At 40.7% G+C, this 15,098-nt stretch overlaps 1 protein-coding gene across 3 annotated transcripts in view; it reads right to left on the reverse strand.

Annotated features, from left to right (window-relative positions):
• The window catches only part of SLC30A9 (solute carrier family 30 member 9), an 87,714-nt gene extending 73,253 nt beyond the window's left edge, over positions 1 to 14,461 (reverse strand). Inside the window, exons 1-2 of one of the 3 annotated variants that reach the window (XM_036762718.1) lie at positions 14,097 to 14,461; positions 8,638 to 8,820 (exon numbers count right to left, since the gene is read on the reverse strand). In XM_036762718.1, coding sequence (XP_036618613.1) covers positions 8,638 to 8,820; positions 14,097 to 14,208 — 295 coding nt within the window. In that variant the 5' untranslated portion in view covers positions 14,209 to 14,461. Of the gene's footprint in view, positions 1 to 8,637; positions 8,821 to 13,727; positions 13,943 to 14,096 lie in introns of those variants that run through there. The other 2 variants (XM_036762720.1, XM_036762719.1) reach the window with 2 other exon arrangements.
• Positions 14,462 to 15,098: the final 637 nt, after the last annotated feature.

Below are 15,098 nucleotides of genomic sequence, written 5' to 3' on the forward strand. Positions count from 1 at the left end.
GTGGGGGTGGGGGTGATAGTAGCAGGAAGGGATTAGACCCTCCTCCCTCCCCTGCTCCCTCAGCTCCTGAATTAATCACCAGCCAAGCCTCGCCCTGGAGGGCTGGGACCAAGTCTCTTAGCACAGAGGCAAGAAAAAGCAAGCAGTTACTTTGGGCTTCCTCCAAGGGCCTTCTGGCTCCCATGTGCTTGACTCTCCTACTGTACCTAGCACAAGGAGGCAGAAGTTGCTGATAGTGGAAGCCACCCAAAATATGGCCTCTGCTGCTGCCTTCCCCACCCCAACCCACCCCAGCCGTCCAGACCACCCTCACCCTCTGGCCCTTACACACCAACCCTGCTCCCTCTGCCAGCACCCTCTCCCCTTCTTGTAATCAGACTGCCTCTTTCTCCCTGGGCCTGAGCTGGTCCCAACTTATCCTGATGACTGAAGGACCCTTGTGTCACAGAAATCAAGGGTGCCAAGGGCTCAGGAGTGTTCCATGGGGGGCAGGAGGAGATGTGCTAAGAAGTAAGATTGTCCTTGGTGCCTCAGACTTGGCCTTTTAGCATAACTAAAGCTGCTCAAAAGAAACTCTGACTTTTTTCCCTGGCCCTGAGCTCACCTTAGTCTTGATGTCTCCAGGTATCAGGATGGTGTTGGCTGACTCCTAGGAGAAGTTGGGCTGCGAGTTCATGGATACAACAACCCCATGTATACAGCCCAATGCAAGACCATTTTTCTGAGCCGGTCCAGTGCCTTATCTCTCTCTCTCTCTCTCTCTATCTCTCTCTCTCTCTCTCTCTCTCACACACACACACACACACACACACACTCTCTCTCTCATGCACATTCGCCAACACTCATTCACACACTTATACACATTCATACGCATTCACAAATGCACATCCACACAGTCACAGACTCATATACATTCACATATGTTCACTTACACATTCATACACACTCATACACATTCACACATACACAAGCTGACATACAGACTATACATATTCTCATACACACATAAACACACGCACACATACACACATATTCCACGGTCATTAGGGCAGAGAAACAGCTGTTAATGTATTTGAATCCCACCACTGCTGTAACTCCTTTGTCTTGGCCCCATTCAATCCCTGTCAATCTTCAACAGAAGAAATCACAGCACTAAACTGCCAGTGTTCATACAAATTCTTGCTATCTAATCTCAAACAGGCACTCATTGATGCATAACAAACTTCTATTCTCCTCCACTGACTTCCAAGACGCCCTTCAGCAGCAACCAAAGCCTTTTCCATCCATTTCTCATCAAGTCTCCTCGTTTCCTACTCTGCTAGAGATGGCCCACTACTCCCCAACTCCAAGCTTCAAAACCCTCTACAGCGCCATTGACTCTCTCCTTTGCCAAGGTTAACATGTGCCCTAAACCCTATATAGTCTCATCTCTTCCAGGAGCTTGCTGCTCTAATCATTTCCTCTTTCTCATCTGCACTCTCTCCTTGATGCCTACAAACATGTCCAGGTCTGCTCTACCCTCAAGAAATCCTCACTGCACCCTGCTATCCCCTCAAGATATCACTGCCAAATTCAGGAAAGAACAAGCTACAGTGGCTGCTGTTACTGCCTCACCACCTACCTACAGCTGTGGATGTTTGACTACTACTCATCTTCCCTGTTTAGTCACACTCATTTGCAATCTCTTTGGCAGGATCATAATCCATGTGCTGACCCCTTAGCATAGGTGTAACTCCAGGCTCCTGTCCTGGGCCCTCTTCTCTTCTTTCTCTATACTCTCCCTGAGAGATTTCAATAGATCCCATGAGTTCAAATATCACAACTCCCAAATCTACATATTCAACCCTAATCTCTCAACCTTTGAGGAACTATTGAAAGAAAGCACTTTGCTAGGGTCAGATGATAAGACCCACATTCCCCATTCTCCTGGAATTTATAATCTAGTTTTGAGGACTGGCTAATCCACAGAGTAAACATTTAATAAATGTTACTGATTATGATGAAGTTTCTTACAATCTGCCCTTCTATCATTTTTATTACTTTACAATGAAATTAATAACAATATAAGGTAGCCTTAGAAAAGTGCCAAATGACTGGTATAAGAAATAATCTCTACAAGAGTCCAGAGACGGGAATGACCACCTGAGAACTGCACACTCAGATTCATTCAACCACTATTAAGTGCCTGCTACGTACAAGGGAGCTAGGTATATCTAGATGAAACAAAAACCAGTCTTTTCCCTTGAATAGCTTACAATCTACAGGGGAAATACAACATTTAAACAGATATGAACAATATGGTTTGAGAAATGAGAGAACACTAACAACCAGAAATCAGAAAAGAATTCCTGTAAGAAGTAACAACTAAATTCAGCCTTGAAGGAAGCTAAGGCTTCTAAGAGACAAAAGTGAGGAAGAAGACAGGTACTCCAGGTATGCAAGACAGCCTGTGTAAAAGTAAAGAGATGAGAGACGAGGAATTTGGGAGACAACAAAAAGTTTGTTCAACTAAAACAATGTGTTTTAAAGGAAATAACATGAAATAACTTAGGAAAAGTAAACTAGAACCAGTCTGCCAAAAAGTTTCACATGGAAAAAAGGACCTGAGTTCAGACTTGAAGGAAAGGTATATGAAAGAGTAAAGAAGATATTCCAAGAACGAGGAATATACAGTGAACAAAAGCTCAGAGACCAAAAAGCATCCCAGCAATAATAAGTAATCAATGGCTCTTTCCTTTAACATTGCCAGATGTCTTTGCCAAGGATGTCTAACTGGTGACGCAATGAGTGGGAGAGATTTGGGAGCATGCAAGTCTTCCCTGTCTTGTGTAGGGTTAGCCCTAAGATGAAGGGGACAGGTGAGGCTCTGTGGTTTCCTAAGTCCCCTCCCTTGCCAATGGGAGGAGGAAACCAATGCTCTCTTTACTTCCTTCCAATCAATTCTACTCACTTTCTAACTTAAGCCTAAGGCCTAGGTCAATGAGAATGTCCTCAATAAAGGGGAGACAACTTCCACTGAAGAGAAAGAATACGGCTTCCTGGTTCAAGGATAAAATTGGCCACAAAAATCACATCACCTGAACTATTCCAGTTCCTTATGTACAGAGACAGGAGCATCCATCCACTAGAACAGTAGTCTCCAAAGCGTTGTGACATAATCACCAAATCCCAAAGATCAACTAATCAGAGAAGGAAAAGGGGGTCACATACATTATCTCACTCCCTGTGATAACTAATCATGAGGCTTGTCTCTACACAATTTATACCACAACACTCTCCCTTTTCACCACAAGCTCCTAATTTCCCTCCTCCTGAGCTAGGGGCAAGGCTCTCCAGGTAGTTATAACCCAACCACTACCAAGGCCCTCAGAGCAGCATCTGTATAGATGCCACTGGAAAAAATCCACAGAACATAACCACCCCCTACTCCCTAGATCATCTGGTAACTGCAGCAGGACTTCAGAAGATAAATGGTAAGACACTGCCCCCTCTTTTTCCCCTCTTCATTTCAGTTGGGACAAAATGAGTTCCACAGGATAAGGGAGCATAGATGAGTTGCAATCTGCACTGAAGATGTCTTTACACTATCTATTCCCCCCAAACCCATACTTCTTCCAAACTTCCCTATCCTCCCTTCCCTCACTGTCAAAGGCATTCTTACAAGATCCTTCACTCTCACCCCAATTACCCAGTCAACTGTCAAACTTTGTCATTTCTCTCTTCACAGCACCTCTTGAATCTTATTCCCGTCCTCATCCCTTCACTATCACAAAATGCCTCCTAATGAGTCTCCTTGCTTCAAGTTTCTCCTCTCTCCTAGCCACCTTCTACACAGCTGGCAAAATTATCTTCTTAAAGGACAGATCTGACCAAGTCATTCCCCCACCCAAACTCCAGTGGCTCCTTACTAATGCTAGAATCAATATTATTTCATCTTTATTTCATCCATTTTAAATATTCATTTGTGCATAACTTCTGGAATGCACAAATTGGGGGAGAGGGGAGCTCAATTTTTTTTTACACTGAGTGGCGTGTGTAATCAATAAATCTTGCAGACTACTGTACCAGGGAAACTAATTTCCAAAATGCTCAAACATGAGTGCCCCTTGCTGGAAAAGCACAAGGTTTAATAGAAAGAGTGCTGGATTTGGAGTCAGAAGCCCTGTGTTAAAATTCTGGCTATTCCACTTAGGTCCTTGTAGAACCCTAGGCAAATCATTTCACTTTTCCAGGCTTTAGCATCCTAATCTGTAAAATGAGGAGATGGCCTAGATGATCTTGAAGGTCCCTGAAGTATAAAGTCCTGGCAATCTGTTCTGCCTTTATGATAGATTTAAAAGTATTCAGAGAGAATGAAAAACAGCCACTGGTCTTGCTAGTTTCCCTCCCTTATTCCCACCTCCCCGAAATGCTCTCACGCTTACAGAAATAGAGAGTGTTGAAGAACCATGTGCCCTCAGACATTATCTCATGAAGCAGAATCAAAAGGGCAGAAGAGCAGAAAGCAGGGCAGCTTCCCTGCTCCCCTCCATCACCACCAAAAAAAAAAAAAACACCCTCCTCCAAACAGATCTAGGAAACACAGCAAACCAAATTCTGATGGTTAAGTACAAAAAGAAAAGTGATAGTGAGTCATTCATCCAGCCCAAGTTACCACAGAGAAATAAAGAAAGATGTCTGGGGATACTGGAGATGGTCCCAGATCCATACTGGGGCACTGCAACAGGAACAAGTGCCAGCTGGCACCTTTGTAGCCCACTACTCAGTTACAGATCATAGATCCAGAGTAGACCTGCACCCAGAGGTGGCATTCCAGGGGATAGGGTTGACTCAGTGTTGTGGCCCTAAAGAGTATAAGAAGAAAGGAGCAAGTTAAGAAGCAAGCAGTGTAGCTCAGAGTAAGGGTCTTATTTCTAGCTTCTAGCCCAATTTGAAGCCTCTAGAGGAATAACCAGGGCAGGAATCCCAGATCAAATGAGAGCCTACAGTTCTGTTGCTCTGAACTGGCTAATGGTGGCTAAGTCTATTGCTCGGACCCAAACTCAGGTCAGGAACTTGCAGAGCTCAGACAAGGGGGCAGCAATCAAACTTTTCCCTGGATCAGAACACTGAGAGAACTGATAGTTTACAACCCCCAGCCTGAGCTGTCCCTGAGATCCTGGAATAACACAGCAAGGAAGCAGCAACAGAACCAGCTCAGAACTTCCCTCCATAAGTGCACAGATGCTGGCTCTAACATCAAGTCCCAAGTCAGGAAGTAGCCTGGAAGAATGAGCAGACAAAAAAAAAACCCAACCATAAAGAGCTACTATGGTGATAGGGAAGCTCAAGACAAATGCAGAAGAGAATAATTCTAAAACATCAACAAGCAAAGGTCCAGAGAAAAACATAGCTTGGGCATAAATCCAACTAGAATTCCTGAAGGGATGAAGCAAGAGTTATTTTTTTTTTATCAGTGAAATGAGAGCACCAGAGGAAAAAACTAGAAAAGAAATGAGAGCTATGGAAGAAAGAATTTGAAAAGGCACTAACAGCTTGGCACAAGAGGCCTATATCCTTGCTCTAGCAACAAACTCTCTGAAAATTAGAAGGTATCAAATAGAAGTCAACTTCTACATGATTAGAAGGTATCAAATAGAAGGCAATAACTACATGAGACAACAAGAAAATGAAGTCAAAAACTGAAGAAAAAAATAGAAAACAATATAAACCATCTCATATCAAAAACAACTGGCCTGGAAAACAGATTGAAAAAAAAAAAGAATCATCAGACTACCTGAATGCCATGATCAAAAAAAAAAAAAAAAAGAGCCTAGACATTGTATTTCAAACAATCCTAAAAGAAAACTGCCCACATTTCTTAGAGCAAAGTAGAAACAGAAAGAATCCACCTCCTAAAAGAAACCCCAAAATGAAAACTCCTAGAAACATCATACCCAAAATCCAGACCTTCCAGGTCAAAGAAAAAATATTACAAGTAGCCAGAAAGAAAGAATTCAAGTACTGAGGAGGCAAAGTAAGGACGACATATGATTTAGCAGCCACCATTATAAAGGAATAGAGAATTTAAAACACAATATTCCTGAAATCAAAGGATAGATAGGCTTACAGCCAAAAATAACTCACTCAACAAAACTGAGTATAATCCTATGAGGGAAAAAAAAATCAATCTTTAATGAAATAGAGGATTTCCAAACATTATTGATGAAAAGACCAGAGTTGTACAGAAACTATGATGTTTAAACACAGGAGTTAAGAGAAATACAAAAAGGTAAACATGAATAGTCATAAAAGACTAAACAGGAATAAACTGCTTACGTTCAAATATGGGAAGATGATACATATGTTCCCCTCTGCACCTTATCATCACCAGGAATCATAAGAGGCAGTCTAATTAGACAAAGCCTGGGAATGAATCTGTTATGTCTTGATCTTAAGAAAAGAATGGAATGGAGGAAAAAAGTAATACCCTGTAGGGGAGGAAGGGAAAGGAAGAATAAGGAAAACTATCTAACATAATCAGGCTGCACAAGTAGACATCCATATAAACGAGGAGGCAAGGGAGGGAGCAGCTGACACTTGAAGCTCACAAGCTCACTCTCATATGAACTGGCTAAAGAACAGAAAAATACACAGAGCTTGGTAAAAATATGTGTGTGTGTGTATTTTATTTAAGAGAGATAAACAGGAAAGAAAGAGGAGAAGGGGTAATTAAAAAGAGGATGGTGAAAGGAGAAATTATTCCAAAGCAAAACAAAATCTAACTATATCTCTTTTTGAGGTGGCGAAGAATGAGAATCGGAGGAGGGGCCCATAAATTGGGGGGTGGCTGAACAGGTTATGTTCTATAAATGTGATAGAATATTATTGTGCTACAAGAAATGATGAAAGGGGTAGTTTCTGTGAAACCTGGGAAAATTTATATGAACTGACATAAATAAGCAAAAGAACCAGAACAAGTTATAAAATGACAACAATATAAAGATAATGGCACCTACTATGTGCCTGGCACTACATCAAGCACTTTACACATGTTATCTCACTTGACCCTCACAACAACCGTGGAAGACAGATATTATTATCATCCCCATCTTACAACTGGAGAAACTGAAACAAAGGGAGATTTAAGTGACTTGCTCAGGGTCATAAAGTTAGTATTCCAAGTAGGATTTAAACTCTATTCTTCCTCACTCCAGGCCCAGTATTTAGCCACTGTACCACCTCAGTTTTGAAAGAATTAGGGACTATGATCAGCAGAAATGAATGAGGGCTCAGAAACAGGACTCTAAAGGACTAATGATAAAATATGCTACCCACCTCCTAACAGAGGTGAAGGGCTCAGAGTGCATAATAAGATGTATTTTTGTACATGGACAATGTGGAAATTTGTTTTGCTTGACTATGCATGTCTGTAACAGAGATTTGTTTTTCTTCCATTCTCAATTGGGTGAAGAGGGTGGGAGTGAGAAAGAGAAAGACGACAGATTTTTTTTGACTGGACAAATATGTGTATGTATATGTGTGTACACATACATATGTATACATATGATATATATAGATACAAATACTTTTATGAGAAATTATCTCATCCAACTGCCTCATTTTACAGAGGAGGAAGCTGAAGCCCAGACAAGTGAAGTAACCCACCCCATAGACACACACTGTAATGACATGACCTAGCTGAGATGGTCAGCCTCCTGAGTCCCAGAACCATAGAATCTTGACATTGGAAAGTATCAAAAAGATCATCTAGTCCAGACTTTACCTTGTGAAAAACCCCCTCTAAAATCCCCAAGTAATTATTCAGCCTTAGCATGAACCTCAAGTCCCAGTCTGACACTCTTTCCACCATCCACTCAACTTGTGAATGCTCTTTTGTGATCCTAAGGTGTGAGTCAGAATGCAAAGCACTGGGGTAAGGAATCAAGAGACACTGGTTTGAGGGTCTCACATCCTAGCTGTATAACCTTCACCAAACCACCAAACCTCTCAGAACCAGGGTCTATTCATCTGCAAAAGGATGGAGTTGTACTAAGGTCTCCTGGAGCTCTAAAATGTTTTAAGATACTAGGTCTCTCCTTCCCCATAATTGAGATCCTTCTTGATGGCCCACTGTAGCAAAAACACTCTACCTCTCCCCTACCAAACTAGGAGATTAGGCTCTTGGGAACTAGGGTGGGATGAGAGGGCCTTAGCTGTCAGCACAATTTAGTACTCCCTAGACTATCTTAATAGTTAACCATTCATGTAACATAGTCATTATCTCAAAATAGAAACAATATTACAGGAAAGAATACTTCTAATTCAAGTAAACTTACACCAAAGAATAGTTATAAAAAGTTAGCTCTCATTACCAATTGTCTAATCCTACCAGACACTATTCCAATGATCATTTTAATTACACATAAAAAAACCTGCAAATACTCATGTTTATTTTTCAAAGTTACATTGGAGGTGGCTTAACATTAGCTCCTACATGTATAACAAATTAAGTTTCAAATTGTATTATCTATAATTTTATAAAGCAAGTTAGCAATTCCACCACAAAAAAAAAGCTAAGAATTATTCAGTTTCTCAAATCATCCCTTCAGAATTAGCAAAAAAAAAAAAGAAGAAGAAGAAGAAGAAAATATGTACCTGTTTCAACAGGAACAGATACATGTTTTGGTGGAGTTGGTGGTAACTGAACTTTCTGCATTTCCAGTCCTTCCTTCTGGGTATCTGTAGAGTAAGTTCTTACTTGACTCAGTGAGTAAATGTGTAGATGACTGCATGGTAAAATGCTTGAGAAACTTCCAAGTGTCACTAAGCTCTGCCATCCTAAAGAGAAATCAATTTTAAATAAAACTTTAGGGGACCAGAAGAAGTTGTATTTATACTTAAGGATATAAGAACTTTACACAAATTTATAAGACATAAAGACAAAGAGAATTTCCCATCACATTCACAGATGAGTACACTGATCTTTGCACATAATGAGCCCCAAGGGTTACAGAGTCACTTACAAAGGTAAAGACCTTGAGTGTGAGCATTTTACTCACAAATTACTACCAGGTTTTACTCTATTTTAGGGGGACTACTTGGAAATGTAGAGGAAAAGATATACAACAGAAAGCAAAGAACACCAGAAGACACCCACATCAAAAATAGTACTCCCTCAAATTCCATCAATTGGAGATGAGCTCTTCTTTGGAGAAGCAAAGACCTTTTAGGAAAGTTAATGTCAGTCATTCATATGTTTGGATCAATTTTGCTTTAATTAGCAGATTAAATCAACACAGTTGGGATGTAGGTTTCAGTTGCCAGAAGTCGAGACTTAAATAGGAAGCGTGGCTCAGTTGAGGGCACTGAGGGAAGATGTCTGCTTCCAATTCTGCCTACAGAATAAGGTATTTATATTAGTCAATATTGTCTCCTTTTATGGTCCCTATTCCTCTTAAAAAGGGAAAGAGCAAATATTCTTGCCCATCCCTTGGTGCTCAGAAAAAAAAAAAATTGGTCATGCTCTTCTCATGTGTACCATCTCGCCATCATTATTAGGCACACTTGGAACTATCCCCGCTCAGGACTTCCTTGCTACCAATGCCTACTCAACTTCATTACTCTAGAAATAATAAAAACTTCACTTACTCTATAACTCTCTGGGAATAAAGCCATTAAGGTTAAGAGTTTTCCAAACAAGTGAGATGTGACACTAAATGCCAGTGCTTTAAAAACAATTTTGTGAAAAGCTTTCTAAAATGTACTTATCTACCTTCATAAACAGAATATAATGAATTTAATTTTCTTTAATGATTCAATCATCATAAATATCAGTTTATGACATGCTACTGAATATAGCTAGAGATGCGTAAGATACAGGACACCAGGCCAAATGGTTCCTAACCATAACAGTAGCTTTCTAACTTGCTTTATTTAGAGTCCCTAGACAGTGATGAGGAATGCTTCTCCTGACAGAACCTACCTTCTGACAAAAAGGTAACAGACTAACTAAAAACATGTTGAATGAGACAAACATTTTTGGACATGGTCAATTTGTTATGAGTTTTCTTTTTCTTTTTTTTAATTGGGTAGAGGAAAGAAAGATAAATATCTGCTTGCTTATTAACCCAAAAACAATTTTTTAAAGAGCCCTTGATATCAGTTTGCCTTTTAGTTATCTGGCCCCCTGCTCACGAGGATGAAGTAGAGTATAATTTCCTTGACAGCAGAACATAACATTCTGCCAAACTACTGACTGAAGCTTCAACTTTAGAGGTAGTATTCTTGTTCTCAGGAGATCACCTTCTTCACTATTACTTTCTTCTGACAGCTTAGCACCTTTCAAAAAATTTATCTATTAGTATCTACATCAACCCAATGATTATGGGCACCTTCCTGTCAACTTAATTCAACAAGCATTTACTAAGCACCTACTTAGCACCTGGAAATATAAGGGGGGAGGAGGGAGGGGGAATGAAAGTCCCTGACTTAAGAAACTTATATTCCAGAGGAAGAGAGAGCAGACAGTTCAGCCTGTACCTACTCTTCTGTTCACAATCGCATGGTCACATTGTTGATCCCTCTCATCATTCCAGAATCTGTGCTAGGGTATTTTGAAGAGGTCCTAAACACCTCTAAATTCCTCTTCTTTGGGAAATGACAGAAATGACCAGGCCACAATTTTTTTTCCAATTTGTCCCTATATGGCTTTGAAAAGAATTCCAGGCACAAGCAAAATTTTAAATGGCATCTTTAATGTCAAGATTAAAAGTGTTATATACTACACAAAGATGCATGAACTTTTTCACTTGCTTTCTTCCATAACATTTCGTATTTTGAATGATTACAATGATCTACAGATTACATCGATAAGGTGATAGTGGCAGACGAGTAACACTCTGCTTCCTTGTGAACTCTACACCTGCCCAGCAAAAAAATTGCCTTTTGGTTACTAAACCACTTTCTTTGCCTGCCTCATTCATACACAACGGCAAAGTTGTCCTATGGCTCCTGGGCCTTTAGTGATGCTCTCAGCAGGCATCAGGGAGTAGAGATAGTTATTTTAGCTCTTTCTAGCCCCCAGATTCAGATTCCAAGTCGTTCTATTCTATCACTGTCCTCCACTGCAGCTAAACCCTATTTGCTGCTACCAACACTGCCTCTCTTCCCTTTTCTCCTTCACTGTCTTTTCTGTCTCTTACCCTTTCTACCTTGCTTCTCAGCTCTCAGCTTCCAGCATAAAACACTGGCTGTTTAGACACTGTCAGGTAATCAGGACCCTCTTTTCCTTCCACCAGAGACTAACCTACAAGACCACTGAAATTTTAGGGTTTGGTTTGCTTTTTTATTTTCCTAAGTGCTTCTAGGTCTACAGATATATAGAAGGTATCTTGGTTTTACTTTCTCAAGATTAATTATTGAGTAGTTTGTTCTACATAGTACAAAACTCCCCATCACTATGTAATTGATTATTTAAGTGTCAGTAAATTACTAACATGAATTAAACTTAGTTAACTCAATTGCTTATTCCCGTTTTAACATAACCAAAATTAAGAGATAAAGTCCAATATTACCACTCTCTTCTTTGCTTTTAAACTCCTTTATAGAGCCTGAAGCTCAGCCAATATGCCAATATCCTCAAACCAGAGGTTCTTCAGCTTTTTTGTATCACAGACCCCTTTGGCAGGGTTTTTAGTAAAGGCTAAGGTCCCTTCTCAGAATGTTTTTAAATGTATAAAACAAAGACTGCAAAAGAAACTAATTACATTTAAAGAGCTGTGTCTCACTGCTTCCTGAGGCAAGGCTTCACTGTACTTTATCATTTCAACTGAAGTGTTTTCCCCAAAAAATCAGACTTGATAATATTCGAATGTCAGCTAAACCATTTTAAAAATATCAATTCCAAAGTTATTTGGAGTGGCTAGAACACTCCCCCCCCAGTATTAGCACAAATCATTAAAAGTTGGAAGTACATGAAATTTTAGCATAAAAATTTGAATCTTGTTAACAGGTATCAAAATAATCCTGTAAAACTGTGGAAAATTTTATTCTATTTTCTCTAACTGGTACTTGAGAAATATATTTGGTAGAATGTGGGCCTATATAATAACATAAAAATTTATGTATACTAGCAAAAGGTCCATTGTTAATCTGAAGGGATAATAAAACATCAAAAGAACCAAGATAAGAATAAAATGTTAATACTTGATTTCCATTTTTAAAATTGTTTATAGTTTTGCATTAATCTTATATCTCATACTAGCCCAAGATAATACTTTGATATTATACATACTATTTTAATAAGCACGCCAAATGCACTCAGCATTACAATGCCTTTTAAAAGTTTTCAGCAAACTTCAAGTTACCTGACAAATTCAGCTTTAGACTTTCTTAAAGCAATTTTCTTCCAGAGGCTTTTTAACCATTCTTCTTAATCTCACATGAGCATAAGAAATTAAACTCTTGGGGTTTTTAAAGTTAATTTTTAAAAAAAAGTTTATTTAGTTTCCTTTTAACACTCTGATGTTTCATTTGTAACTAGTGTTCATAAACATTTAGTGATTTTAAAAGTTGATACTACCAAATATATTTTGTATGTTTGCATGCATGTATGTTATATACGTTATAAACATGTTTATTTTATTATCTTCCTTGTCATTTGGCACTGTGTCTAAAGCTATAAATTAATATTGACTGATAGTAGTCATAAGTTTCACAAATAAATGGATGAACTCAAGCCCAGATAATTTAGGGATATGCTGAGATCCATAAAGGATACCTAAGAGAGCTTATAACATAATTCAATTCCTTTCCAAAACCTTAAAAATTGTTTGCACTAAACCAAATTTAATAGCTCCTACAGAAATATAAGTATATTAGACTGATAAATGCTTGCTCAGTAGAAACTCAGTAGTAAACTTAGGTGGGGGCTGCTCAAATCTAGTACCAATCCATTCTCACTTTAATAATATATTGTAAAAATAGGGAAGTATAGTGTCAACAGGTAGGAAACTCAGAAAACATCTAATTTCCAGACAGTATCAAAAGTTGGATAAAACAGTACAGCAGAGCTATTTTGTTTCAAACCACTGAAACTGTATTTTCATTATCTTCAATACAAACAAGCTAAATTTATTCTAGAGTTTATAATGCACAGCCTGAGGACTACGGCTTGCGATTACAGTATAAGCCTAATTCATAAATACACATCCTGTCATCTACTGCTTGCCTCCACCATCACCCAAGTACTATCCAATATAAATTTTCAAAGAAAAGCACTACAGCAAATGTGTCCTCTCCACATGAAGAGTCACCTGCCAAAATAGATGAAAAATAAGTTCTATTCCCTCCCATTTTTTTCTGTCAGTTCTCTGGGCCAAACTACAAACTGTTTTGTAATTCGAAGCTGTGCTTCTAGATAAGAGGAGCTCGGGTATTTCTTCCCAACTGCACGCTGTTATGTGAATCTTCGGATAAATTTGAATTTAAAGACAGTATAGTACGTAAAGGAGCAGTAAAGTAAGGTCGACTACCTCGACTAACTCTTTAAGTTAGCAGATCTGACACTGCAGGGATGAACTTCATTAAAGTCGTCAGGGTTTTTTTGTTTGTTTTTAAGGACTGTGTAGCAGTGAGTTACGGATTAATGAGTCAATTCTAATTTGATTTCATTTTCCAATGGTTGGGGGATGAGAATGGGCTGGGAAAAGGTCACTTTTTTTTTTTTATTAAGTGCGAAGGCACACCTTTAAAGGGAGGCCAAAATGTGCTGGCCGTGCCCCGGCTGCGGAGGACGAACGGCCTGGAGAGTCTCGGGCCAAGCATCGCCGGGCTTGGGAAGTGGTTGGTGACGCGGGGCTCTATTATGGCGTGGACAGCACGACCCGCACGCGGAACCTGCGCCTATCCGCGAGGCGGCCCCCGGGGGGCTCTCCTCGGAATAAATCCCAGGGACGGGCCGGAAGACCCCGATGGAGAGGCGGGCGAGGCAGGTCCAGGCTGGGGGAGTGGAAGGAGAACGCAGCCGAGGCCCAACGGCCTAGGGGGCAGGAAGGGACGATTATGGGGGGGGAAGCGCCCCTCTCTCCGGCTCCAAGCCGGGCCGGGCCACTCACCCTGGGCGGGGCCGCAAGGGCTGCCGGGCGCCGCCCTGCACCTTAAGGGGAGCCGGGACAGGGAGGACCAGCCGCGTCTGTGAGCAAGGACTGCGGCCAAACCAGGTAGCATCCTGCCGGGGCAAGGGCCCCAACGCGGACTCCGCCTCCGGCCTTCGCGCCGCCGCTGCTGCTGCCGCTGCCGCTGCCGCCGCCGCCGCCACGGCTACCGCTACAGCTACGGCTACCGCTACAGCTACAGCTACTGTGGCGGGCACCTACTGGCTCCATAAAACGAGCACCTGCGGAGAGCGACGCCAGGGCCGCTGCAGGCGACCTTCTCAACCCGGAAGCATACTTGAGTGCCGAGAGCCGGCGACGGAAGTGACGGAAGACGTGCGTGCTGCGGGATGCACGTTCTCCCTGCCTCCCTGGCCTCTGGTCTCTAAATTGGCCGGGGCGGGGTTGTAGCGGGTTTATTGGACCTGACTTTCGACCTGGGGCAGCTCAGAAACCGGGGTTCCGGCCCCCCTTCTCAGTGTTTTTAATATACTTATAATTCCTTACTTATATATTGTATTATTTTACATTTATATATTATATTACATATAATATAATATGTAATTCCTATACTTATAGTTTATAATATACTTTATATATTATTATATATATATATATATATATATAGTTTATAATTCCGTAATGAACAGGGAGAAGGCACTAGAATTAAGAGGAGTTTGGGAAGACTTCCTGTAGAAGGTGGGATCTTAGTTGGGGTTTAAAGTAGTTGGAGTGGAGGAAGAAAAGCATTCCAAATGATGAAATCCTAATAAAGCCAACCCAAGCTCCAATAGTCTAACTTTTTATGGGCCCCACTGAACCAGAGACACGTTGTGATTTAACTGCACCTTAGGCCCCCAGACTCAATACAGCCACTGCCCCTGACCCAATTCACATATTTGAATAGGTATGTCCTTGTACTCAACCACAATCACATCTTCGGTTTAGCCCAAGACGGGACCC

This window comes from Trichosurus vulpecula, chromosome 6 (genome assembly GCF_011100635.1).
Source record: "Trichosurus vulpecula isolate mTriVul1 chromosome 6, mTriVul1.pri, whole genome shotgun sequence".
In the NCBI taxonomy this organism is placed as follows: Eukaryota; Metazoa; Chordata; class Mammalia; order Diprotodontia; family Phalangeridae; genus Trichosurus; species Trichosurus vulpecula.